Source organism: Balaenoptera ricei, chromosome 1 (assembly GCF_028023285.1).
Source record: "Balaenoptera ricei isolate mBalRic1 chromosome 1, mBalRic1.hap2, whole genome shotgun sequence".
Taxonomy (NCBI): Eukaryota; Metazoa; Chordata; class Mammalia; order Artiodactyla; family Balaenopteridae; genus Balaenoptera; species Balaenoptera ricei.
Genome location: NC_082639.1, coordinates 46,264,652 through 46,292,398, shown reverse-complemented (window position 1 = coordinate 46,292,398; position 27,747 = coordinate 46,264,652). Strand labels below are relative to the sequence as shown.

The following is a 27,747-nucleotide window of genomic DNA, read 5'->3' as shown; positions in this document are numbered from 1 at the left end:
TTCAGGCAAGAGTCATGACAAGTTGTTTTTATTTTAAAAAGTCACTGTATAATAAAAATGCTACAAAACCCAGAATAAATATCTTCAAGTTACAAAAGCAAAACAGAGATCTAGAAAAACTACTTGCTGTAAAAAGGCAACAGAGAGTTGTTGACAAACAGACCAAAAAGATAAATGCGTGCTTGTTTGCTTGGGTGGGGCTGGGGATAGGGGAGCTCAAGGAGGGAGAGTTGCACCTCCCCCTTCTCCCCTTCCCCCTCCATCCCTGCATCCCTCCAAAGGCCTCTCCACTCAGGTCCCCGTGAATCGGCCAGTACCTTTTGCCCAGTTTTCTGTCCTTGCTCACAGGGCTACCCCAGGTCTGTGTTCCCTAATGAGCCTCAGTTATTATAAAGATGGGGGACCCAACCTGGTGCAGTAAAAAGAGCCTTGGCTTTAAGGACAAATCTGGGTTTATACCCTGGCACCACCTCACTTCTTGGCTGTGTGAATGGTAGGCACCCACCCCCCCATCTCTGGTTCCCAGTTTCCTCCTGAAGTGGGGATGACACTGTGTACTGTGCAGGGTAGGAGCGAGGACTGGGTGAGAGGGTGGATGGAGCACGTGGCCCTCCGCTGGGAACTGAAGAGTCAGCCCTGGGGCGATGTCCCCCTGCAGGCTGATGCCAGGTGGACTGCAAAGCCGGGACCAGGCCAGGTGAGGGCAGCTGGGAGAAACAAAGGCACGGCCCCGTGACCACCTGGGACACATCTGGCTGCATCCGTCATGCCGCTGGTGGGTACAAGAGCTAGGAATTTTGTCAACAAGCTGTCTTCAGGAGGTGAGTCGTAACAGCAGGACTGGGAGGGCCCGTGGAGATCACCGAACTGATGGAGATCTCTCTAAAGAGCAAGGACTTGAACCAAGGCATCTTGGCAGCTGACCCTGGGCTCATGCTTCCAGCCTCAACATCCTCATCTATCCAATGGGTATGAATATAGGCCCTGCCTTTGCCCCAGGGCTACTCTGAAACTCTGTGAGAAGGTGGGTGGAGAAGCCCTTTGGACACTTTGAAATGCTGGCCACATCTGGGGAAGCATCACCCCTCGTCAGTGCCACCCTGCACCCCCAGAGGCATGGAAAACTGATCTCCCACTAATTCGGGAGCCCAACGGGGCATCCCTAAAGCGGGCAGGAGGTGAGGGGCCATCTCCACCTTCCACTTCCCCTGACCAATATTTGGCCCCTTCCAGCCCTCAAGCGCCTCCCTGCCTACCCACAGGAGGATGACCACCTCCCGCATGGAGGCCTGAGGACTGACTGACGGCTCAATAAAAGTAATTCTACCCACAGTGTTGGCATCTTGGGAGCGGCTGGCAGGAAGCTGAGCACAGCCTGACCAGCGTTAACGGTGGCATGTGGACCCAGCCCCACAGCGAGGGAGGGCCTGCCCGGCACCTGCAGCCCTACCCACTCAGCCCCCCATGCAGCTCAGGCCTGGGAAGGGGTGATCCAGGCCGAGAGCTGGGGTTCTCCCAGGTGGAGAGCCAGCGCACCCCGAGTGCCAGCGCGAGAGCTCCAGAAGCAAGAGGTATCCTCTTCCCTGGGGTCCAGGCTGAGGAAGGGGGAAGGAGGAACCACTTCAAAGCCCAGCCGAGGCCTGGGACCACGGCCCCCAGGCCCTGGCCCCTTCCCCATGCACGCGTCCTGGGCAGGGCGGTCACTGGGCCTCCTGGGGGGCCTGCTCCCCTGAGGGCCGGCTCCGGCAGCAGATGGCGACGGCTACGGCGGCCTCCTCGCCCGTCCTGCCTCCTGCTCCGATGTCCCGGCCCCTCACCACACACGTGTTGTCCACCGCGTAGGCCCCCAGGGTGGGGCAGGCCCCGGGGAGGGTCCCGCAGCCGGTCAGTGTCCAGCCTCCCTCGCAGGCCACGGTGACCTGCCAGGGCCAGGGGACGAAAGAAAGCGCACGTATGGCCCGGCACACTGTGAGCCAGGCCGGGAGGGCACAGGCCGAAGTCTGCCAGGCCAACACGGACTCCCGGTCTTCCGCCGACACCACGCTCCCCACAGCCCTCCCCATCCCGGCCAGCGGCAAGGCAAAGCCTGGGACGCCCCCCTCCGCGGCTCCCACCACGCCGTCCCTCAGGTCTGCGGGCTCCTCCTTCAGGCCCTAGCGTCCTCCACGCTCCTGCCCTGGCTGAGCCCCGCCCCCGGGCCTGGACAGTCGCCGTAGCTGTCCACCTGCCTATAGCAGGCCTCCCTGCTTCCGCCCCCTTCCCTGCAGTCTTCGTGGCGCAGCGGCCAGAACGAACCCGCTCACACCCAGGTCAGATACCCGTCCCCCTCCCCCGACCCCAGCCTCAGAACCCTGAGTGGCTCCCAGCTCACTCGAGCAAAAACCAAAGTCCTTACTGTGGCCCTCAGGCCCCGCCTGAACCCTGTCTCTGGTTCCCCGCCTCACTCGGTTCCCACCTCACTGGCCCTCTGGCTGTTCCTGGTGCTCCTTTGCCGCGGCTGTTCCCTCTGCCTGGAACACTGTTCCCTGTCATGTCCCCCACCTTCCTAGTGAGGCCTCGCCTGAACTCCCCCTCCCCATTCTCTTCCCTGCCTTACTTTTCTCCACAGCAACTTCTAAGTACTCTGTAATGTTACTCATTCGTTTACCGTCATCCCACTAGAAAAGACGCCCCAGGAGAACTTGTCAGGTTTGTATCTCCACCGCCTGGAATGGTGCCTGGAATGCCAGAGGCCTCAATACATGCTGAGCAAGTGGACCTGAGACAGCCCTTGCCCTCGAGAAATGCAGCATCCAGACCATGATCACTACGGACTTGCTCTTAAAAACCTCTTCTGAGGCAGGAGAGTGGACTCCCCAGGGCTTCCTTTTAAGAAGCTCCCTGTGGCTTTTAAAAGGAGACTTATAGCGAAGCCGTAGGGAGGTTGTGGTCTGCACTGGCAGTTTCTGAGGGCCTCTCACGCCCCAGTCCCCCAGCGTGCCTCCCTTCTCTGCAAGCCCTTCCTCACCTCGCTGGCCCCGCTAGCCACCCCTCCACCTGCAGCGCTCAGCTCAGGTGTCCCGTCCTCTGGGTCACGGCTGAGTCATCCTCCCAGCAGATGTGTTAAGTGGATTAATCAGCGAATGTGTGTGACTGCTTTTCTTATGCCATATTTACACATATTCTTCCGAAGTGGGGGAAGCATGCCCCAACAGCAAATCTTACTAAGCTGGACAAAAGCAAAAACTGGCCCAGCGACACACACACACACACACACACACAGGTGCTGTCCACACAGCTGCAAAAGCTGCTGACAGCACCCACCCCACAAGCCACTCCCCAGATATGTGAGGGTATGGTGGTGACACAAACACCCAGAAAAGCTGCACAGGATGGACACGTGCCACCCCACGTGGCGTCCGGCGCCCGTCCCGACCCCCCGAGCCCCTTCACCTTCTCTGCAGGGCCCGGGATCCCGTGCTCCCTGACTTTGCACTCCAGACCTGGCGCGTGACAGCAGGAAGCGTGGATGCTGGCCTCCTTGTGGCCCACACACTGGTCGGGCTGACCCCGTGGCCTCAGCACAGGCCGCCTGGGGGTGCCAAGGTCCTCCACCTCCCAGTGGGAGCTGCAGCCTGGGGAAGAGGAGGACCGGCTCAAACACCTGGATGCTAAGGGACCCTCTGTCTCTCCTCCCCACCCCATTCAGTCTCCATCTTTTTAGGGTCTGAGTCTGGAGCTGGGAAACCCAGAAACAAGTCTTGGCAGGAAAAAGGCACTACTAGCCTGAGCGACAGGGCTCTTGGGTTCTCAGCTCAACCTTGCTGCTGGCCTGCTGTGTGACCTTAGGAAAGCCATACAGCCTCTCTGGGCCTCAGTGTCTCAGGGAAAACATCATCTCCTCTCCACCCTGACATGGGGAGGGGGCTCCAAGGCCTGAGATGCTAGACCAGGAAATGGTATTCCTCCCCATAACCCAGCCACCCAGGCAGAAGTTCAGGGGTGAGCTTGATGTCTCTCTGGGAGACATGGGCCTCCCTTCAGAGCTTAGGAGTCAGGCACACCCCCCTGGCTATGAGACCTCAGAGAGTGTTCCTAGGCTATAGCAAGCCTCAGTTTCCCTCTGTAAAATGAAAAGGGAGGCTGCAAGGGTGAAGTGAGGACATGCATGAGGAGCCCAGCACAGCGTCTGGCACCGGGCAAGGGCTCTGCACGTGTTAGGGTCACGGTCACTGGAATGCCCGTGTGTTAGCTGCATGGCCTTGGGGAAGTCACTCAGCATGTCAGGGTGCAGTTCCCTTCGCTGTAAAGTGGGACTCTTTTGGATGTGCTTCATAGGTAGTGGGTTCTATGACTCCGATGTCTTCAGACTGGCACGTGCCCTGGAGTTCATCTGCTGGGCGTTCCCAAAGGGGAGAGCCATCAGAACACGGTGGACTTCCCACCAAGCCAGGACCCCAATAAGTTGGCCGGTGGCCTCCTGGACCTGTCCCAGCCTCTCCACCTGACTGGGCTCATCTTTCCCCTGCAGAGCCAGCTCCTAACTCGTCACTCGCCCTTGTCACCCTCCTTCTCCTCCTCAAACTTCAGTGGCTCCCCAGTACATACTCGATGAAGAATCAACTCCTGAGCCAGTTATTCCAGGCCCGCTACCTGCCCTCCCCAAACGCTCCCCAGGACATCCCATGCACCCTCCAAGCAGGACAGCTCAGCCCCCTCCTGATTTGAGGGGCACCATCCCTGGATCCCCCACAAGGTCCCCATCTGCGACTTCCTGCTACCTACCCAGGGCATGTTTTTGACACAAGGTAGCCCATCCACAGTTACCTATATCAGAGAATGGATTTTAAAGCAATGGGTGATAACCAGGATAGCTAGCACTTATGTTGTCCTAGCACCAAGCTAAATGCTTAGCACCCGTTATCCTCATTCTATTGCTGAGGCACCTGAGGCACAGAGAAGTTAAGTAACTTGCATAGGTCACACAGCTGACGACTGGCAGAGCCAGGATTAAACCAAGGTCAGCTCCACTTTCGGAGCCACTCCCTAAACTGCCCCTCATGCAATGCGCTGCCTGTGGGGAAATGCCTACGATGCCCCAGGCCTGGTGCTCTAGGCGTTACTCATTTCATAGCAACCCAGTGAAGCAGGAACTGCCGCTGCCCCTCTCAGGGAGGAGGAGGCTGAGACGGAGACAGACGAGGTGCCTTCCCAGGGTCCCAGGGATGGAAAGGGTAGCACTGGCCTTCACACCAGGCCATCGGGCTCCAACGTGGGGCCAGCCGCGTGGGGGCAGGTGCACCAGGAGCCAGAGACGCCTCCTCACCCCAGGGTGGGCCCAGCCGCCTACCTGTGAGGACGTGGCCCGGCTGGGGGCAGCGGGCCTGGGTCTGCACTCCGGCCCCAGCTGGCGGAGCCGTGTGGACACGGCAGTTGGCCCGGGGCAGCAGGCAGCACCTGGCAACGGCGTAGACACCCTCACCCCCAAACGCGTTGTGGGCAAGGCAGACGCGCCTGCCCCCTCGGGCCTGAGAGCCAAAGACAGAAACAGGAACCTGCTTTAGAAAAGGCTTCAAAACACAGGATGAGGGGGCTGGAAAGAGCTGACTCGGGCACCTGGTCCCAACCCCTTGAAACGTCTCCAATGGCCTCGCGAGGGGCCAGCCAGCCCCTGAGGACAAGGAGCTCACTTCCACCCAAGGCAGATGGTTCCGCAGATGGGCAGTTCTGAGTGTTATAAAGTTCTTCTGGACGCTGAGAGTGACTTCAAAATGCAGATACAGGGAAATCTAAGACCCCAGAGCAAGGACCTGGCCTGCTCAGCCCTGCCCCACTCTCAGCCTCTCGCACGTGCACTCACACGCAGGAGGCCGCAGAGTCAAGCACACTCCCAGACACCGGCTCCCAGACAGAAATGCCTGCCCGCCCCTTGTCCTCCTGACCTAGGCACTGCCCTTCCACCAAAACGCTGCGGCCAGATGGCATCTGTGCCAGGCTCTGCAGCCTTCCCATCAAGTCCCCTCTTTCGCTGCTTTGAGAAGATTTCTCAACTGCCAGAACCGTGGAACATCTGAGTGAAGAGGGCCCTGGAGACCACTGCGTCCAGAGGCGGCGAATCCCTGGCACACACTCGGCCCTCCCCTCCCCCGAGGCGGGCACGGGAATCCATCCATTCTCATCCTGCAGAGTCTCCCGGGAACCCTCGGTGTTCCTCCCTCCTGCAGCACCCAAACCGCGTGACTGAGATATGCCCCATTCGGCTTTAACTTGCAGACGGGCGCTGGAGTTCAGAGGAGGAAGGGGCTCGGGCAGATCTGGGCCTGGAAGCGAGAACCCCACTTCACGCTCCGACGGGAGGGTACAGGTCACCTCAATGCGCTCGCCCCGCCGCTTCCCGCTCCTGGAGAAGCTAGAGCAGCCCAGCAGCTCCTCGGGGGCAGCGCAGCGGGCCTCGGCCGTGGCCATCCGCGTGGGCCCCGAGTGCGCCGACCACACGGTCCTGCAGAACAGCTGCCCACCTGCAACGAGGCCCTGGGGTGAGGAGGGGTGGCTGGGGAGGGGAGCCTCCGTCAGGGCTCTGCTCACAGAGGGCTCCAGATCTTTGGCTCCTGGCTCCTGGGGAGAGGGGCCTTAAAGAACGTGATCCATTTTCCCATTAAAACAGGTCATGAAAGGCCTTGCAAAGCCCTTCTGGAGCCCGTCCTACTCAATCTCCCCCAGTGTCTAGGAGCCGGTGGCCGAATCCTCCCTCCACAGATGAGGGAGGGACAAGATTGCCCAGGCCACACAGATGCCCTGAGACCTCCCAAGCCCCAGTCTGGATTCTGCCCGCCCTGCCATCCTGCTGACCTGCTCCATAGGTGCTGGGGGGTAGTGTAGCCACCAGGTTGGGGGTCAGCACCCGCTGGTCCTCGGGGAACCAGGCCTCATTGATGACGTCTTTGGCAGAGAAACGGATCAGCCTCTGCCTCAGCTCAGCCAGGGTGAGCTCCGGCTCAGCGGTCAGCATCCTAGCCACGATGCCTGGTCGTGGGGCAGGCGGTGAGAGATGGTGGTGGCCTGGCCCTCCTTCCCAACCTGGGACTCCTCTCCTGGTGCACACATGAGCGTGCACACACACACAGACACACCAAGCTGTTCTTTAGAAGTTAAACCACCTGCAATCCTGTGCTAAAAGATGGCCAGAGCAAGACGTACATCCTGCTCTCACACCTCCGAGCCTTGGCAATAGCTGTTTTGTTTGCCAGGTAAACTCTTATTCATCTACCAAACCCCAGATGAAATGTCCCTCCTCCAGGAAGTTTTCCCTGACTTTTAGCCTGGTCAGGCACCTCTCCCTTCCACACAGCCCTGGCTACTCCGTTTGTGCACCTGCCTCCCCCATCAGACTGAGCGTCCTTGAGGGCACCATCAGTCTGACTCATCTTTACTCCCCCATACCCAACACAGAGCCTGGCACACGTGGTCCTGGTGCAGACCCTGCCTGCCAAAGGGGCTGTCAGAATCATGATGGCTGAGGCGGTGGGGCAGCTACTCACCAGCCACATGGGCGGCAGCCTGTGACGTCCCACTCTGTGATGTGAAGCAGGTGCTGCAGTCACTGGAGGCACCAATGATGTCGTCCCCTGGGGCAAAGAGGTCCACGCAGCGGCCAAAGTTGGTCCCCAGGACCCCCAGGGTCACCGGCTGGTCCTGGGCATTGGTGGCCCCAACAGTAATGACCTGGAGAGGTGAGGGAATGGATGGCAGAGAGGGGAGCCAAGGAGAGGATGTAGGGAGACTAAGACCTTGCCAACTGGGCTGGCCAACTCCTATATACCTGTTTGGCCCATTCAAATATCCCCTCCTGAGGGAAATCTGACTCTCCAGGCAGAACTCTGGCACTCTCTGCCCCACCCGGCCCTGGTGCTGCCCTCTGTCCCTACCATATGCCAGGCACCATTCCCAAAGTCCCCGAGGTGCTTCCATTCTAGGGAGGGACCCAGACAGTAAACAAACAGTAAACAATGCAAAACATTAGGTGGTTATAAGTGCTAAGGAGAAAAGCAGAGCCGGCAAGGTGGAAAGGACCTGCTGGGTTTTGTCTCCTTTATGCGATTTTAAATTCGGCAGCCAGGTAAGGTTATCCATCAGTGTCAGGCTGATATGTGTGCCTCCCACCTGCCCCCTGACCCCAACACACCCACCCCAGACTATGATGTCCTTGAAGTGGGACGAGATTCCTTCCCCTTGGTCCCCCCGGTGCCCACACCGCCAGTAGGTGCCCTCGCACGTTAGAGAAAAGGACGGGCGTTGGACCTGCTGGGTCAACCTCTCAAGCTGAGAAGCGTCATCTCTGTGCTCATGTAGCTCCCCTGGGACACACCTGGACCCTCAATGCAGGGCCTCAGGGGGCCTTTGGGGGCGGGCGGGGAGGTGGACAGTGGGGAAGCCCTGGGATACTGGCAGGAGAGTGATGCGGGCAAAGCCCCTGGGCCCTTACCGAGTGGACCGGGAGAGGGAGCAGAGGGAGGCCGGGAGAAAGAGGAGGGAGCTCTGGTGTCAATCCAGGGGACAGCAGATGGCCGGAGGCGATGGGATTGGGGAGAAGGGGACGGGGGAGTCACGAGACATTCGGAGGGAGAGGGGCCAGGGCGTGGGGCTGGAGCTGCACTGGGGGAGCGGAGAGTTGAGGCTGGTGCTGTACACAGACTGGGATGGTGGAGGTTCAAGCCCCTCCTCTGCCCAGGCTCGGCCCTGGCCATCTCCGACACGTCCTTCCAAAGCCAGGCCAGTTCAGGAGCACACCCCATGAAGCCCCCAGGGGCCCACCTGCCACCTTCCCCTCCCTTCGGGAGCACCCACCTCGGGAGCTGAGGCCGGGGAATAGAGACAAGCGTCATCCCTGAAGTTGCCCGCAGCGGCCACCAGCACTGCCCCTGTCCCGGCCAGGTGCTGGCAGGCGGCGTTGAGGGTCGGGCTGTACCCACCAGCCAGGGGCAGCAGCACTACCAACCGCCCCGCCGGCTGGGCCAGCTGGCTTTTCCGAATAAACTCCAGGCCTGAGAAGACAAAGCCAAGGTCACCCATGGGGAGGAACGCTCCCCCTCCCCACCCCCGCCCCCAAGGCCCCCATGAGGGTTAATTTTACATGTCGACTTGGCAAGGCTACGGGTGTTTGCTCAGACATAGGTCTAAGAGTTGCTGTGAAAGTACTTTGTGGATGTGATTAATGTTTACATCAGTACTTTGAGTAAAGCAGATTACCCTCCATAATGGGGGTGGGCCTCGTCCAATCAGTTGAAGGTCTTGAGAGAAAAGATGGAGGTCCCCCAAGGAGGAAGGAAACCTGTGTGCACACTGCCTTCAGACTCAAGACGGTGGCATCAACTCCTGCCAGAATTTCCAGCCTGCCAGCCTGCCCTGCAGATTTCAGCCAGCCCCACAATATGTGAGCCAATTCCTTAAGATAAATCGCCCACTATGTGGTATATGTATGTATTTATAAATATAAATATACACACACATCCTATTGGTTCTGTGTCTCTGGACAACCCTGACTAATACACATGGGAAGCATGTTAACAACAGCAGCACTTGTAAAACCAGCCAACTCCCGAGCACTTATATGCACCAGGCTCCTTCTAAGTGCCTGACTATGGGAATTTACACAATCCTCACAGTAACCTTACTATTATTTTCCCTTTCCAGGAAACTGAGGCACCAAGAGGATAAGTAAGATTCTCAGAGGAAAAGGAAGGGCCCCCTTTGCCCTGCCTCTGACCTTCACAAACCTCGTTGCCATCCTCTGAGGGCTGGTGTACAGTAATCCTCCCCCACCACACACACACACACACACACACACACACACACTCCAGTGAGTCCTCACTGCCCACTCGCAGCTGTGGGCCCTGCCCTCCCACGTGTGAAAGGGGGCACTGCTGCTCGGACTGTGTCGAGGATCAAAAGACTCCTCGCCCTGGAGCTGGAGTGGGGTCGGGGTGGGGGGGGACTTGATAACCCTGCCCCCTCGGGGGGTGTCATGCCTTGACCCCGGCTGCACTCCCCCGCCCCAGAGCTGAGTGTGCAGCCTGGAGCCCAGGCCCAGTGGAGACCTGGTTTCTAACACCAGCTCTGGCCCCCATGTGCCAGGGGACCAGGAGCTGACAGTTTCTCCTCTCAGGCTCCGGCTTCTGCTCCGTCAGATGGGGGTGTGGCCGGCTGACCTCTCAGAACCTTCTGGATCTGGGCCTCTGGGAGGTCCCCGGGGCTTCAGCAGAGGTGGGAGTTGGGGTCCCATAGCCAGGCTCCTCTTAGGAGGAGACAGCTGCCCCTCACACCAGGAGGGGCAGAGCGGAAGTAGGAGTGGAGGTGAGGAATAAGCACGATTACAGCTGCCATTTATTAACCACCTGCTCGGACACTTTACCTCAACAATCTGCTTACAGAGGAGACCGGCGGTGACCACGAAAGTAAAAGCTACTGTTCGTGGAGCCCCTGCTCTGCTCCAGGTAATGTGCTAGGGGCCCTTCCCAAAGCGGGGACCTCTTCTTCCCCGGGAAACCCTCCAAGCCTAGGGTGCCAGGCCTGTGGAAGGCCTTTCAGGGCACAAGCAGGCCTCCCCTCCTCTGCACACTGACCTTTGGGAATTGGCCTGCTGAGCTGAGGTCAGTGGATAAAGGGGTGGGACAGGAAGGAAGGGTCACCTGATAGGGCAGGGGATTATTGATTCTTGCCTTTAAAACCGAACATCAAAACCTGTGCTCTAGGGCTTCCCTGGTGGCACAGTGGTTAAGAATCCTCCTGCCAATGCTGGGAACACAGGTTCAAGCCCTGGTCCGGGAAGATCCCACATGCCGCGGAGCAACTAAACCCACGTGCCACAACTACTGAGCCTGTGCTCTAGAGCCCAAGTGCCACAACTACTGAAGTCCATGCACCTAGAGCCCGTGCTCCACAACAAGAGAAGCCACCGCAATGAGAAGCCTGGACACCGCAGCGAAGAATAGCCCCCACTCGTGGCAACTAGAGAAAGCCCGCGCACAGCAATGAAGACCCAATGCAGCCAAAAATTAATAAATTAATTAAACAAACAAAAACCTGTGCACTAAACTGCAAAGAATCAGGGCAGAGCTCACTCACAAGGCAGGCGCCACCAGCCCTTCCCAGCCCTTCAAAAAGGCCTATGGCTGCCTCTGCCAGCTCAGAGGCCAGCGTCTGACACAGGGGTCTGGGCGCTTGCAGTGGAGGTCAAACTCAGAGCCGGCACCTTCCCCAGCGAGGTCACTGGCTCTGGCTGTGTGACCCTGGGCAAGTCACTTCCCCTCTCTGGGCTGATTTTCTCAACTGTTTAACAGGCTCACAATACCACCCTCAGGGTATGGAGTACAAAGTCCTTTGCTCAAGGTCTGGCCACAGGAGGGACTCAGTAAGTGAGAATTCCCACCCTCTTCTCTGTCCACAGGCCTCCCAGGGTCCTAGCTCTAAGCTGGACCTTGCCAGAGGTGACTGGATGGAGAAACCTGCAAGAGTCTCGAAAAAGTCTCTGCCAGTTTCTCTACCAGGTCTACCCAACCAGGGCTCCAATCAGTCATGAGAAGGAGTGAGTCCCCCGGTGTTAAGTAGAAGATGGAGAAAGTTTGCTTAGATCACCTCGAGGGTACATCCAAATCCAAAGTAACATGACAAAAGACGCAACTATTTTAAAAGATTTGGAAAGGGGAGCAGTGTGAAACTGTAGAAAGACCACTGACTAGGGGTCAAAGCTGCAGGACCTGCCTGGGCTGAGCCCTGCCCCTCTCTGGGCCTCAGTTTCTCCATCGGCACTCATGGCCCCTGGGGGCCCTGCCCACTCTGACACTCTGGGACTCTGCCTCTGGGGCAGAGGCTGCCTTGGTCTCCTCGGTCAGGAGTCAGTTCTCTCTGGGCTGAAGCCCCGTCCCATGCCAGGTCTGGATGCAGAGACCAGCACATCCGGAGCCATCACTCACCTGTGAGTGTGCTGCTCACCGTGCCCTTCCCTTGGCAGTTGAGCACACGCAGGCTGCGCAGGCTGGCGCCCTTGGCCACGCCGGCATCCCGGCCACTGACGACCCCAGCCAAGTGGGTGCCATGGCTGTCACACTTGTTCGCCTGCTCGACCAATACAAGACCCGAGTGAGAAAGCTCATCCACCCTGTAATAATATCAGTGAGTGACCGGACAGACGTCCCCACCCACAACTGATGGCAGGGCAGGGGCAGTGACAGCTGGGGAGGCCAGCAGGGGTGCAGCTGTGGCACTCCGCAGGTGGCATCACCTCCAGGTCGGGGATGAGGGACGGGGTCAGCCCTCCCGCCTGAGGGACATGCTCACCTGTCTGTGGAAGCGTGTCCCATCCTCCTCGGGCACGTTCTCGAAGTCAGTGACTACCACCCTGCCCTCAATTTCCCGGTGGCCACTTTGGATACTGGTGTCTAAGAGATATACCTCCACCAGGCCACCTCCAGCTTTCCAAGGTGAGGTTTGTTCGAAAGGAAAGAATAACCATGTGGTTAACGTAATAGTTAACACATATAAATTGTTTACCATGTCTCAGGCACTGCTCTAAGCACCTTACATATGTCAACTCGGAAAATCCTCTCCAGGTACATACTTTTATATCTTTATATCACAAACAAGGAATGTGAGGCACAGAGAGGGTAAGTAACTGTCCACGGTCACACAGCTAGTGATGGTGGAACCAGCAAGAGAACCAAGTAGTCTGGCTCCATAATATTAATATTAATATGAAATAACAATGTGAACACTCGAAACTAATAAATACAATGGAAAAAACTATGCCAAGCCCCTACTTAAAATTTTTCACAGCTCCCCAAACCTGAGACCACAGAATTTAAAGAGAGAACAGGATTTGACAAGTAAAAGGAGAATAACAGGCCTGTATGGCCGTCTGAGCAGGTCCGCTCATTTCACAGAGAGGAAACGGAGGCTCAAGGAGGATGCGTGGATCTGGGCCTCCTGGATCCAAGCCCATGCTTTCTCCACTCCACCAGCTGCCAGGACGGCTCAACGGTGGCTGGTTCCAACTGACACAAGTTACAGGCTCAGAGAAAACAGCAGTATTGGAATTTCTCCAAAAGCCTACCACCTACACTTCATCATTTCTAGTTGGGTCAGTTCAGATTCTCCAGGAGGCAGGCACCAAGATGGGACGAGACCTGCAGGGGACTTCCTGGGGAGATGCCTACACGGGACAAAGGTGGAGGGGGCAGGAGGAAGCAGGGAGAACCTGCAGGTGTGACACCTGTGGAAGGAGAGGAAGGAGAGGGTCAAGCAGGCAGAGCCCCAGACTGCAGCACTGCTCTCGGAAGCCTCAGAGGCCTTGGCTCCGTCCTCGTACCCCCATGCAAGGTGGGACCGCTGTTGTCCCATGTCGCAGAGGGGAAAAGGGGCCTCAAGAGGAGTTATCACTAAGGGCAAAGGGACCTGCGAGTGGCCTCTTACAGCCTCTGATTCAGTGCAGGGAGCTCTGCAGCCTCTGGCAGGTGGGCGCCCAGTCCTCCTGCATCCCTCCAGAGCAGGGAGCTTTCTCTCTCCCACAGGACAGCCCCTGCCATGCCTAGAAGCTCGGAAGGCAGCCAAGTTCTCCTTCTCATCTCTGCCCAGGAGGCCCCTGACCCTGACCCTCTTGCCTCTTCCCCGCAGGCCACACCCCTTCCTGCCTCAGGGCCTCTGTCCTTGTTCGTTTCTCTGCTTGGACATGCTCCCCTTGGTGGGGCTAATGATACCCACTGCAGGGCTTGGCTGAGTGTCACTTCCTCCAGGAAGCCTTTCCTGACTCCATGCTCACAGCTGTCTAGACTCCTTCGTAGCTCCTACCCCATCCAGACTACCTGGTGTCATGTAGCTATCTGTGTAAGCAATGGATTAGCCTTCTTCATGCACTAGAAGCTCTGGGGCGGGGCGCGGGCAGAGACCAAGTCCATCTTGTTGGTCTTTGTGTCCCCAGCACCTAGCACAGTGCCTGGAGCACAGTGGCTACTCGAGAACTCACTGTGGCATGGAAGGAGAGGAGGGGGAGGGCTGAAATGACAGCACTCTCACTCTATACCAGACACGGATGGAGGCTCGCTACAGCATAAAGAGCATTAACCCCAACACAGCCCCCCAGATAGGACTGTCATCACCTCCCGTTTTTGCAGAGGAACCTGAGGCTCATTCAAGCTCACGCAGCTTGAAAATGCTGAAGTCTGGGTTTGAGCATGGCAGTTGTCTCCAGAGCCTGTGCTCGTCAGCCCTTTGCCAGGTGGCCTCTCTGTGAAGGAAGGGTCTGCTCCTGGCCGGGTGCGCCACTCTCCACTCACATGCATGGTGCCCACTCTGCCCCACTCCGACCCAACAGCCCCCGGGGGGCCTCGTCCAGCCAAGCCCTTCTGTGACTCCTGATGGACTCCACATTCCTGTCTTCCATCCCCACCACCTCTCACAGCCACTGGGAGCAGGAGGAGGGTAAGGCAATCCATGGGCATCCCAGTGGGGAAGGAAAGGATCGCACGTCTGCTTCTGGCCTGGGGGAAGGCAGTGGGTCCAACGGTCACCCCAAAAAACGTATGTCCACATTCGAGCCCCTAGGACCTATGATCATGACCTTATCTGGCAAAAGGGTCTTTGCAGATGTGATTAAATTAATGACCTCCAAATGAAATCATCCTGGATTATCCCGATGGGCCTTAAATCCATTGATGTGTCCTCATAAAAAAACAGAAGAGGAGAGATACACGGAGAAGATCATATGAAGGAGGTATGGACAGGAGTGATGCAGCCACAGCCAAGGAACGCTGCAGTCACCAGAAGCTGGAAGGGGCAAGGGAAGATGCTCCCCTAGAGCCTTTGGGAGGAGCTTGGCCCACTGACACTTTTATTTCCAACTGGAGAGTACATTTCTATTGTTTTAAGCCACCGGGTTTGTGGTACTTTGTTAGGGCAGCCCTAGGAAACTAATTTAGGGGCTGTGGCCTTCTCTCTCTCCTGCTTGGCTTGGGGTCCCCCGGAACCCCCTGCACAGGATTCCCTCCCCATTCCCCACACTAGCCGGCTCCGGGAGGTCCCTGAGGCACAGATGTGGAAGGTGGGGTCTCTAGGGTCTCTGCCTAGAGAGGAGCAGCCTGGGGTGGGGAGAGGCAGGCTCTTCCTGCCAAGGGCACCCCCTCCCTGGCCACAGGCTGCCCAGACCGGTCAGCACACCCTGCCTGACCAGGCCCCGCACCTCTGCCACTGTCAACCCTGGGGTGATGCGCCACACTTCCTACTAATCTCCCATCCTGGCCACGAGCCCTGGGAGGCCCCAGGTCTACCGTCTGTCACGATGACAGCAACTCAGAACCCGCCTAGCCTTTCAGTTCCCAAAGCATTTGCACATCCTTCACCTCACTGGAGCCTCACTACGCCCTGTGAGGACAGGATGGGGTTACTGTGCCCATTTTACAGACGAGGAAGGGGAGGATCAGAGAGGGAAACGGCTTCCCGAGACCCCACGTGAACCAGCAAAGGGCGGAGGCTGAACTCACCCCCCAGGTCTGGCTGAGTCCCGGAGCAGCACTGCGTTGTCTTTCCGCTGAGCTCCAGACCTCATGCTGTGGCTCCTCAGACTCCACACGGCCCAACCACAGCCCCTGATCTCCCCAAACCAGCTGTCCTTCCCTTCTTCCTCAGCTCAATAAATGGCACCTCCACCCACCTACAAGGCCCTGCCCAAACCCAGGCCGCTTTCCTTGGTCTCTCCTCCTCCTCCTGGCCAGGCCACCCCATGCAGAGGGAAGAGTGGGAGGAGAGGCCTGGAGGGGACACACAGAGTAGCCCACGCAGGGAACCCCAGGAAGCCTAGCGATGCTGAAGGGAGGCGGAGCAGGGCAAGGCGGGAGACCAGAAACCAGGAGGGGGCGTGGCAAACAGGGCTTATCTGTCCCGTTATGGGGTCCAGTCCTGTCCTCAAGGCACTGGGATCACCCAGACCTGTGGGCCTTAGGGGATGTCAAGGTCAGGATTACCCTCTCCCCACCTGAGTGCAGCCTGATGGGCCAAATGGCAAGAAGAGGCAAACGTGAACTTTTAGAAGGTGGGAGAGGGGCTCATTTAAAAAAAAAGACTTCTGCATTGTACCTGGGGCAGAAGGAAGGCAGCGCATGGGGGCTGGATTGGGTGGAATGGGACAGAAAAGGGGTCAGCGGAGTGTACTGAGCTCTAACGCCCCTGGGAGGTGAGGACCGTCGGCAGGGAGGAGAGAGCGGCACGTGGCCTCAGCTCGGATGGAGAGGCGCAGGGAGCATGGGGCCCTTACTAGGAGCGTGGTGTTCATCCGCCTGGCGCCGCGCAGAGAGAATCCGCTCCAGGTTCCACGGGATGCTCTGGGCAAAGACGAAGGAGTCCTCCTCGATGTACTGGACGTGGGGCAACGTCAGGGCCTGCAGAAGGCAGAGAGGTGGGGCTCGGCTTCAAAAGCCGTTTGGCTGACAGCAGCCATAGCCACAGCCCTTCACCCACCTGATCGAGCCTGTCCCGAGTCACACGCCAGTCACACACCTGTCCCCTCCTGGTGTGCGGTTTCCTCGCTCAGGTTGGGGAGCCCAGCACCCGCCAGCACGGAGGATGCCTTTTAGGAAGGATTCTGAATTTGACATGCCATCTGGGGAGCTAGGCAGTGCCCAGGCCCCGGGGAAGGCTGGACCTGGACTCCATGCCCAAATCATGATGCCCTCACTGGCCATTCTGTTTCCCCCAGATCCGTTCCCGCCGTTCTCCACCCTGCAAGGCGTTGGGAGGCTGACCCTGCAGACTGCAGCACCCAGGCCTCCTTGCAGTGACTTCTGGCTGGGATCAGCCAGAGGGAGGCCCAGCAGGAGTTTTGGGGGATGAGAGGGTGTCTTCACTCCCTCTCTGTTTTGGTGCAAGCTTCCCACAGTGGCTGCATCCTTTGGTGACCACGGGTCCCCCGGGGCAGCCCCTGCTCCACAGCTCCAGCTCCCACCTGGCAGAGAAGACACTATTCCCTCTCCTCGCCCATCAGCTTGTCACGGCAACTCATCCCTGGGTGCCTCAGTGTCCCTGTGGGCTTCCTTAACCTGTCCACACCTCCGTGAGTTTCTGTGCTTAGCATCTACTTAAATACCTGACGATCTCATTTAGTCCTTATAAAGAACCGTTCCTATTTTCATGCCAGCTTACAGGTAGGGGACTGAGACTCAGGGGGTGAAGAAAATTGCCCAAGGTTAGACAAACTAGTAAGGGTATGTGAACCCAGGCTGGCGCGATGCCAAAGCCCAGCTCTTGAGGGCACATGTCTGTGGCCTGTAGCTCAGCAGTCTCCCCTCTGAGAAGCTGCCTGGCCTTCGGGGCTCATGCGTGCCATCTGGCTCTGTGGGCATCTGATTCCTTCCCCCGCACTGTGCTGGGCATATCATCCCCCAGTTAACTGACTGGCCATCACTTCTCAGTCTCTCTTTCTGAACTGTGAGCTCAAGGGAAAGGGCTGGTGGTCCATCCTCATGTCTGTAGCACACAGTAGGTGCTCATTAAATATGTGATGAGCAGACTGATTGAAGGCCTTAACCTGATGCTTCCCCTATTAGACTAAGGGATTGGACCCTGTCTAATCCATGTCATTGTCCCCACAGGACTTAACACACTGTAGTTGTTCAGCCACCGTATGCTGAATGGAATGAAACTATGCAGTAGTAGTACAGTGGAGCGAGGAGGCCTGGGCCTAAATTCCCGTTCTGCCAGTTATGTGTTGTGTGACCTCGGGCAAGACCCTGTCCCGCTCTGGGTCTCAGTGTCTGCAGGAGGCTATGAAGCACCCCAGCCACGCGGAGAATCAGTGTGAAAATGGGAACCATGTGTTCTCATCAAGTTAGGAGGACAGGGGAGGGGGGCGGGTTGGGAGGAAGGGAGCAGAGGCTAAAACAAGGAAAGGGTTGTTTTTTTGTTTTGGTTTTTTTTTTAAAGGTGCATTTGCCAAATTCTTTTCTGCCTTTTTTTTTTTTTAATTATTATTTATTTATTTATTTATTTATTTTTTTGGCTGTGTTGGGTCTTCGTTTCTGCGTGAGGGCTTCCCCCAGTTGCGGCAAGTGGGGGCCACTCTTCATCGCGGTGCGCGGGCCTCTCACTATTGTGGCCTCTCTTGTTGCAGAGCACAGGCTCCAGACGCGCAGACTCAGTAGCTGTGGCCCATGGGCCTAGCCGCTCCGCGGCATGTGGGATCCTCCCAGACCAGAGCTCGAACCCGTGTCCCCTGCACTAGCAGGCAGATTCTCAACCACTGCACCACCAGGGAAGCCCTCTTCTGCCTTTTTATTAAAGCTACAAATCTTACATCCCTCAACTTGCTTCAAGTGGAGCCCCCTTTCGCAGGGAACCTTGCCAGGAAAGGTTTTTAAGATATGCATTTAAAGCACTAGGGCCAGGATGAGGAGAAGGGAGGCCAGAAGTCCTCAACTACCCATGTCTGTTCTGCCCCTGCACCAAAGAGGTGACGTCAGGGTCGGGCTGGAGGGGGAACAGCCTCCCTGTCCTACAGGAGGAACCTTCTGAAGAGCATCAGTTTCAAAGGAATTTTGGATCCTTGAGTCATGTTTTTATAAAATGACTCTGGCCCCACTAATGTCATAGGGCCTTGTTCCTGTAGGGTTCTCATAGGCATCAAGTTCACCAACACAAAGAGAGCTAGAAGACAGACCACTGGGTCTGATCCCAGCTCTGCCTCTGGCTGTCTGTGTGGTCCCTTCTGAACCTTGGTCTCCTCATCTTCCAGATGAAGATGAAGTACCATTGAGGTATGGCCAGGCTGGAAGGGCATCCCGTACTGAAGGCCAGGAGCCACTGTGCTTGGTACTCAGTAAGCGCTCTGTGAACATTTGCTGCCTCCTGATGGTCAGCCATGGGCACACCCAGGACAGTCCCCTGTGTGCATGCGGCAGCCCAGCCCTTTCTGGAAGTAGTGCCCCGCCCAGAGACGGAGCTCACCAGCTCCAGCAGATCGCCGCTCATCTTCACCAGGAAGCCGGGGAGAAGGTCGTGGAAGACGTGCAGGATCTTGGTGAGGTAGCCACGGTGGGCGGCCTGGGTCTGCAGGCGGCGGGCGGTGCGCTCCGTCTGCGAGCGGTGGGTCTCTTCCTTTAGCACCACCATGTAGGTGCCTGGCAACCTCCAGGCGTCCTGGCCCCCAGCGAGGAGGAGTGACATGATGACATTAAAAAAAGAAGGATGCTATGAGTGCTTCATCCACCTATGCTTACAAGTTGGAATTACAGCAAAAGAAACTCCATAGAGTATAGGAAGTATAAAGAGAAGTCACCAAATTAGGACCCCCAAACCACATAGAAGCCAACTATTAGTATTAACCTAACATATACCACACTTTCAAACTCGACAGTCAGGCAAAAACGGGAACCATGGGCCACAGTCAACACCAGGTTCTCCTCTGCACCTGCACCTAGTTTTCTGTGGGGCCGACCAAGGCCTGGCCACCCTTGGAGGCCCTGCCTGAAGGCCACTTCCTCCTGAAGACCTTCTTAATTACACCTCCCTTCCCCGTGTCTCAATTTGAAATAATCACTTCCTCCCGGTTCTAGTACCTCCCTGACCCCCTCCGGAGGCAGTCCAAAAACATGGCCTGAATCCCAACCTCAATATTTACTGGCTGTGTGGCCATGGGCAAGTCACTCAACCTCTCTGAACCTCAGATATCTCCTCTGTGGTGTGGGGAACATAATAACTATGGCACAGGCCTGCTGGGAAGGCTAAGAGATGTAGTTGTGTAAAGCATCTAGCAAACAGAAGGGATGATTGAGTGAGCAAAGGCAACACTTCTCACATGGGATAAAAGACTCAAGGCCATGGTCTACAGGAGCAGATTTGTTTGCTCTTAGCTCTTATCTGCTCCCACTGCTCTCAGACACACCTGTGCTCAAGAACCTTCAGTGGCTCCCCATAGCCTGACAAAGTCCAAACTCCATGCTCCCCCTTGGTTCCCGCTGCAACCTACCTTTGTAGTCTAATCTCCCACATCTCTGTACGTGCACCAGAGTAGAATACAGTCTACAACCCTTTATCCAAAATCTTAGGGTCAAATGGGTTTCAAGATTCAGAACTTATTTGGACTTTAGAAAGGTAGTAATAGGCAATCAGGGTGCTCAGAGGCGTCTGGAGCAGCATACTGTAATCTATGCAGCGAAATATAGGAATATAAATATTTACATCCGTGGGATAAATTATAAATAATCTCATGTCAGTTCAGGTCAGGTTACCACCAAATAAATTACAAGAAACCTTTTGGGTTTCAGAACACTTTACATTTCAGAAGGCAGATAAGGAACTGTGCACATGTGCTCCCTATTCTCCACCTCTGGCTTTCCCAGGTCTGAGCTTTTGTTCATGCTACCCCCTTCACCTAGAATAAAATTCCCCTGCCACTTTTATTTAAACTCCTATTTATGCTTCAAAGGCCCATCTAAAATGCCCTCAGCTAAATGAAAATCTAATGAATTGGGAGGACACTTTGTGCACTGGAAGGAGACTTGCCCTAGAAGCCTAGTTCTAATGCATCGGGGGGTGAAACCCCTCTCTCTGGGTCTCAGTTTCTCATGAATAAAATAAAAGGATTGGTCTAAAATCTTTCTCTGCCCGCCAAAAATATTTTCATTATAAATTCAATCTCTACAAAATATCCATTGAAGGAATGAATAAATGAACTTCTGGAGGTTCTTGTTCCAAACTTCCGCTGGGGAAGAAATACCCTCAAGCGCCTGGTTTAAGTGGTTGTCTGGCCTCTGCTTACTCACCTCTCAGGATGGGGTATTCACTACTTCTAGAATAGTTATTTGGGGGCAGTGGTGACTTGAAACGCCCTTTCTCATCCTTGTCACAACCCATCAACATCCTTCTAGAAGGTGAAAGGCTCAGGGAACAAGGAAGAAGGAGCTAGGAGCTGAGTAAACTTCACTCTTCTGTGGGAGCCAGACTGAAGAAGAGAGGTCCCTCCCCTCCTGCCACTAACACAGGACACAGGCAACACTAAGGGCCTGACACCCCTCTGCACCCAGCACACTCAGGCAGAGGAGCTGGGGCAGAAGCGCAGGCCAGATGTCCATTAGCCTAGAACTTCCCCTCTGCCCCAGGAGCTGCAGTTTGGAGCAAAAAGGGCATCACTGGGAGGTTACACTGCAGCCAGGTAAATAGCTACCTCCTACAGTGCTCTCTTCACTGGCTCACATGGTGGGGAGGTCACTCACGTGGGCAACAGAGCCCCTTTCCCTTCATTCCTCCATCTGCCCAGCACTGACTCTTCACAACAAACCCTCGGGAAGGACTGTCACCTCCCTTCTAAAGATAAGGAAAATGGAGGCTCGGAGGTTAAGTGACTTGCCAAGCACCACTCAGCTAGTGAGTGATGGAGCCAGGATTCAACCCCAGAGCTGACTCCAAGCCCGGTAGCAGGACCTCAGTTGAGCCCTGGGAAGGTTAAAATTGGAGGGAAGCAGCAGTCCCAACCCTGGGCAGGAGCTCCCATAGCCCAGTGGCCAGGTGCTGGCCTTGATCTTCAGGAAACTCGCCCCACCCACTCTGTACAGGCGTGGGTGGGCTGCGGCTACCAGGCTCCTTCCTTCCCGAGAGCACCAACAAGCCCTTCCCAGACGAGCCCAAGGACCCCAACGGGCCTGGAGAATAACTCCGTCCCTTCCCCTTCAGTTTTGCTCTTTTCTTCAGCTGAAAAAGATGCAATACTAGAATGTGAGTTTTGTGGCATGAAGAAATTGCCTCCCGCCACTATCATTCATTCGCCTTCTCTCCCGCTCCACTCCTGTCACAGCAGCGCCGTCTCGTCCCAAGACCCCCAAGCCCACACCCTCCCACACTCCCCACACACACTCTGCGCTACCCAGATTTCCCGATCCGCGTCAGGACGCATAATAATATCTCCTCTCTGCCCGGGGCCGTTCTAAGCACGTTTCGGGCACTAGCGCCTTGACCCACCCGAGCCTCAGTGGTGAGGCACGTCCAGGATCTGAGCAGGCGATCCTGGAGGTGCTCTGCTCGTCCTAGCTGGCGCCTACCAGTCTCCGAGCCCCGCGCATCTTTCCCCCGCAGAGCGCACCCCAAAGAGCCGCCGTGCGCGTTCTCCCCGCCACCGCGCCCGCAGTCCCCAAGATCCGCGCCAAGCCCGTCCTCGGGTGAGCAGAGGCCCCCCACCCCCAGTGACTTTCTCTCCAGCCCCTCCCTTCCGGGGTGGGGGGTGGGGCGCTGAGGCCAGAGAGGATATGGCCACCGCCCGGGTCCCCGCGCGGGTTCGCCCCCGCCTCCCGCCGCGGCGTCCGCACCTTTGCGCAGCGGTGGAAGGTGGCGGTGGCCACGTTCTGGGCCGTGTCAGCCGAGCTGTCCTCCTCCGACCGGAAGGCGAGCACCAGCTCCTCGTAGTCGCCGTCTTCGTCCTCCTGCGCGCGGGCGCCCGCGGGTCCCAGCAGCAGCAGCAGCAGGAGCAGCAGCAGCGGCGGCCACCACGGCCGCCGGGAGCTGCCCGTACCCATCGTGGGGACAGGAGAGGTTTGCGTCGGGCGGGGGGAGCCGGGGGCAGCGCGCGGGCCAGGCCCGCAGCGCCTGTGCCTCGCGGCGGGGAGCTCGATGCGAGCGCGGGACTCGGGCCCCGGCGGGGACGCGCGCCGGGCCGGGCTCTAGGCCTCCGGCTTGGGGGCTGCGCCGAGGAGAGGCTTGCCGGCCCCGGGCCGTCTCACTGCCTGGCTCGCCCCTCCTGGCTCGGACCCGACCTGAGCCTGAGCCCTCCTGCAGCCGCGCGCGCCTCGACGCCGCGGGGGAAACCTTCCGGGGTGTGGGTGCGCGACGCCCAGGGTCCAGGAGATCACGCCACCTGTGCCCTATCGGATGATCCTACCTGATTAAATATTAACGGAGCCCCCGGACTGAAGGATCGGGTTTCGGCCTCGTTCCCCTCCCCACCCCCACCCCCACCCCCAAACGGCGTCAGATTACGCTCAGAGAGAGGACAAAATCCCAAATCTTAATTGGGCTGGAAGGCTGTTCCCGCGCTCCCGAGACGCCTTCTCCCCGCCCCTCAACCCGAGCCCTGCGAGCTGTGCCAGGCACCAAGTTCGGCTGAGCCCACCTCATCAAGCGTTTCTGGGCTCTGCCTTGGCACTGGCCAGCCACCCTCCTCGCCTACCCCCTGAACGATGTTAAACCACTCCGTCCGGGTCCTCCTCCTCGCCGCCGCCGCCGCCAGTGACTGCGGACCCCTCGCTGCCCCCAGCCCCCAAGTCTTTCCGCAGGTCTGAGTGTGCCATCCTTCTAAACTCAGCCCCGACCCTTCTCGGGCCTCTGCCCCTTGTGCACCCGGCACACCCACCTCACCAACTAACCACCCCTTGAAGTCCTGTTGCTTTTGACTTCCAGCCAGCGCTAATCAAACATTTCAAGGGATTTATTCTACAAATATTTCTGTTTTTAATCTGCAGAGATATCATACGTGTACATTCAAGAATTCCATTGTAGGGACTTCCCTGGCGGTCCAGTGGTTAAGACTTCGCCTTCCAGTGCAGGGGGTGTGGGTTCGATCCCTGATCGGGGAGCTAAGATCCCACATGCCCTGCGGCCAAAAAACCAAAACATAAAACAGAAGCAATATTGTAACAAATTCAATAAAGACTTTAAAAACGGTCCACATCAAAAAAAAATCTAGAAAAAAAAAAAAAAAGAATTCCACTGTAGCACAAGGTCAGTGTTCCAAACGTTTCGGTTTGCAGATTCTGTTTATACACCATGTCCAAGAACATGACGAGGGTCTGGTGAACAGCTACTGTCTGCGGGAGGATGTGGAGGCCAGCAGCCCCAGACCTTGGGGTTGATGTGCCACACAAAGCCAGGCATCCTCCCAGAAGGGCCACACAGTGTAGAAACTGGAGGCTTCCTGCTCCCACTTTGCAGATGATTAGCGGGTTCTAGTGAAGTGACTTGCTCTGAGCCTGGGTCACTGGACTCCAAAGTCAATGCCCTTTCCACCTTGTTTGCAGACACGTCACACCGGAGGGCAGGGCCAATTAAACAAAGACTGTGCTGCCCGTGGGCTGACAGCGACCTCTGCAAGGTCAGGGTCTCCTTCACTTTGTTCTCCCCTGGCATATCCCACCATCCCTGGCACAGAGTAGGAGCTCATTAATTTTTTGCTGAGAGAGGTAGCTGAGGCTCTCAGCAGGCAGCGGATGCTCCCTTTCCTGTCTCCTGTAAAAAGAATTGTATTTGAAATGTGCTTTTGGCAGCTTCCTCATCAAAGGCCTCCTCTTTTGGGAGGTGGGAGCAAGCTTTCCCTGATGCTCCCCTTGGGGACCCTGGGGTCTCACCTACCAGCAGATGATCAATCACGTGCACAGAGGGACACGATGTCAACAGGCTGAGGAAGGGGGGGCATTGTCGAGTGTGCAGTGGGTGTGTTTGGATGGAGGTGGGGGACCAAGGAAGCCCCGCAGGCACCTTGGATTTTGCAACAGATGGACCCCGAGGGTAGTCCCTTCTCATCCCGCATCCTCCACTGCACTTTTTGAGGTGTCAGCCCCACCCTGGCCTCCTGCCACTGGGCAGGGCTTTTGTCCCTTGTTAATTACCACCCCCCCTCAAGAGTTGCCCAAAGCAGCAGTGTCAGCGGTGTCAGCTCCCTCTTCTCAGATGCACCCCCCCTTGCTCTGACCAGCTGACAACCAGCCTACCCACCACCACCAGAGACGCAAAGATGCAGGGGTCAGGGTAAGACAGAGCCTCTTCCAGGTCCTTCCCTCCGAGTTCTTCCAGGGCCAACACCCACCCTTCCCTCCTCCTTCCTTCCTTTCTCTTTTAGGGCAGAAGGGACCATCTTCCTGTCCACAGAGGACCCTCCCCTGCCCCAGTCAGGCTTCCTCAGGGATCTCCTGCGTCCACGATCTCCTCTCCCCCTCTTACCTCCACATCCCTCGTCTCCTGTTATTCTTCCTCTTCACCACATAAGATTTCTCAAAGCTTCTCCACCCCCCAAACCCCTTCCCTCAAAATGACCCTCTCCCCTTCACTCCCACTCACAGTCTGAATGATAGACAGAACCCGCTATTTACGCCCTGTACTTCTCCAACCTCAGAAAACTTGGAGTCTGCAGCCGCTATTGCCATGAGTGTACGTTAGGCCAATTTAGCAGTGTCAACATTTTGAACGGGCACACTCTTTTTTGGGAGGGACCCATCCTTTTTGTGTGTATGTTCGTTTTAAAAAGAGTTTAAAAAAAAGAAAAAAGTTTTACAGGAAAATTTTTTTTTTAAGGTGAGTAGTTCAAAAGCATATACAGTGAAAAGTTTATCTCCCTCCCATTCCTAACTGTCCCCCTCCACCTTCCCAGGGGCAACCCCTGTTACCCATTGTGGTGGGTCGAACAGTGTCCCCCCCCAAAAGATCTGTCCACTCCTAACCCCTGGTACTTGTAACTGTGACCTTATTTGGAAAGAAGGTCTCTGCAGATGTGATTAAGCTAAGGATCTCCTGACGAGATCACCTGGGTTTAGGATGGGCCCTAAATCCAACGACTGGTGTTGGAAGAGAAAAGGGAGGGAGATTTAAGACACAGAGGGACACAAGGAAGAAGACCATGTGAAGATGAAGGCACAGATGGGAATGATGCATAAACCAAGGAAAACCAGGATCCACCAGAAGCTGGGAGGGGCAGGGAGGGATTCTTCTCGAGAGGCTGCAGAGGGAGCATGGTCTTGATTTCAGACTTCTGGCCTCCAGAACTGTGAGAGGAATACATTTCTATTGTTTTAAACCACCAAAGTTTTTTCCTTGTAATTTGTAATTTGTTACAGTAGCCCTTGGGAACTAGTTAGTATACCCATTTATTATGTAACTTTTCAGATATGTTTTTATAAAAATACTTTTAAACATTTAACATTTTAATATTTATGACTCATTTTTAACTTTTTATTTACATGGGCAAGGTGGACAGGGGCCTCTATCGTCTTACTCCAGCCCTAATCTGCGGGTTACGACTATGTCGGTGCATCTACATCTGCTTTGTCATTTCTCTGGTGGCAGATGATTCCATTCTATGTATGTTCCAATCTCTGACTGATGGGTGTGCCGGTTGTTTTCTGCCTTTTGCTGTTACAAACAAAGCAGCAATGCCTCGCCTCATCCATGCCTCTTTGCACATGTGTGAGCCTCTCTGTTTCATAAATTTCTAGAAGTGGAATTTCTACGTAAAAGATGCATGAATGTTTGATGCTGATATAGTCCCACCAGCGTTGCTTGGGGAATCAATCAGCATAGGCTAGGTTCTGCTTCAGTTACGCACAACCCCCAAATCTCAGTGCTTCAAATGACATAGGCTTGTTTCTCTCTCACACTGCATGTCCACCGCAGGCTTTGCTCCCGGTCCCTGCTTCAGCCCAGAACCAGACTGAAGAAGCCACCTTCATCTAGAACTTTGCTGAATCCACCAAAGCAGGAGGGAAGCAGAAGTGGTGAATCGCATGCAGCTTCCACCCAGAGGTGACCCACACCCCTTCCACCCACATTTGTTGATTGACATTTGACTTTATGGCATTTTACTCCATAGGAAATTATATTTTCTCTGGAGTCAAATTTATCAGTCTTCTATTTAATTATTTCTAACTTTTGTGCTGTGCTTAGAAAGGCCTCCCCCTTATCAAGATCATATAAAAATTCTCCTTTTTGAAAACATTTAAATCTTGGCTTCAGCTGGAATTTGTTTTTGCATAATGAGTGAGGTTATTTTTTGCAAATGGCTAGCCCATTGCTCCAATACCATTTATTCAATAACCCACCTTTTCTCCAATGATTAGAAATGACACCTGATCAGCAACTAAATTCTCTTATGACTTGGCAGCTATTTCCAGCTCTCTGTTTTGCTCCTTTAATAAATCTAGCGGATACCAAAATGTCAAAACATGCATGCATTTGGACCTAGCAGTTATTTCTAGGAAGTCATCCCAAGGAAATAGACAAGTGAACGAAGAGGTACTATTGGTACAACAGTTGTTACTGTGAAAAATTGAGAGCAATTGAAGTATATGGAGGCCCTAACATAAACCAGCAAGGCCCCCAGTATGTTCACCCACCATCAAAGGACAAGACTTTAGTGGGCCATGGCCTGGGTTGGACGAGGGGTCAAGGGCAGGCGCATACTCATTAATAAGAACTTCTGCTATTTGATGGTTGCATTTGGCTCTTAAAACAGCCACTGACTCACTAAGGAGTCTCTAGGATATAAAAGCCCAGACATCGTGTGGCAGGGTGGGACATTCTCATCTGGTCCCATGGGAGCTCCCACGGCCACGGATCGATTCACTTAGCTCTCTCCTTCCAGCATTACTGTCTTCTGGAATAAAACTGTCACTTTGATCTGCCACGGTGTAATATTTTCATTCGCTCTCACTGAATTCTTCTATTGGTTCAGCAACCCAAATATCCATCAATATGGAGGGACACATTTTAGACTATTCACACAGTGGAATATTTTGCAGCTGTTAAAAACAATGACATAGATGTTTATATATTGATATGGAAAGATGGCCGAAATCAATCACTTTTAAAAAGTAGGTTATGATCTCGTTTCCATAAAATGGTTACGTATGTATATATAATGTTTACCTCTACATAGACAAAACAAAATCGAGGTTATAGACCCCGAACTGAATTCAAGGGGACTCTCAATGTCTGTGTTCCATGTTCTGAATTGTGAAAAAACAAAAAAACAAAACAAGG

At 55.6% G+C, this 27,747-nt stretch overlaps 1 protein-coding gene across 1 annotated transcript; it reads right to left on the bottom strand.

Moving 5' to 3' along the window:
* PCSK9 (proprotein convertase subtilisin/kexin type 9) lies at positions 1-22,909 on the bottom strand. Its single transcript, XM_059923431.1, has 12 exons — positions 22,314-22,909; positions 18,961-19,152; positions 16,277-16,400; positions 12,313-12,446; positions 11,949-12,090; positions 8,824-9,020; positions 7,518-7,701; positions 6,829-7,002; positions 6,349-6,497; positions 5,330-5,507; positions 3,433-3,614; positions 1-1,919 (listed from the first exon to the last, which is right to left on the bottom strand). The coding sequence occupies exons 1-12, from the start codon at positions 22,518-22,520 to the stop codon at positions 1,701-1,703; spliced, it is 2,082 nt and encodes a 693-aa protein (XP_059779414.1). The 5' UTR covers positions 22,521-22,909; the 3' UTR covers positions 1-1,700.
* Between the last annotated feature and the right edge of the window lie 4,838 nt (positions 22,910-27,747).

Bases quoted from the DNA above. Each gene is read 5' to 3' on its own strand.
- PCSK9 (XM_059923431.1), bottom strand. From the start codon at position 22,520: ATGGGTACGGGCAGCTCCCGGCGGCCGTGGTGGCCGCCGCTGCTGCTG. The intron at 16,401-18,960 runs GTGAGCTCCGTC...TGCCTTCTGCAG, and splicing joins GCGGCGATCTGCTGGAGCTG to GCCCTGACGTTGCCCCACGT. The intron at 1,920-3,432 runs GTGAAGGGGCTC...TGGCCCTGGCAG, and splicing joins TCCCGGGCCCTGCAGAGAAG to GTCACCGTGGCCTGCGAGGG.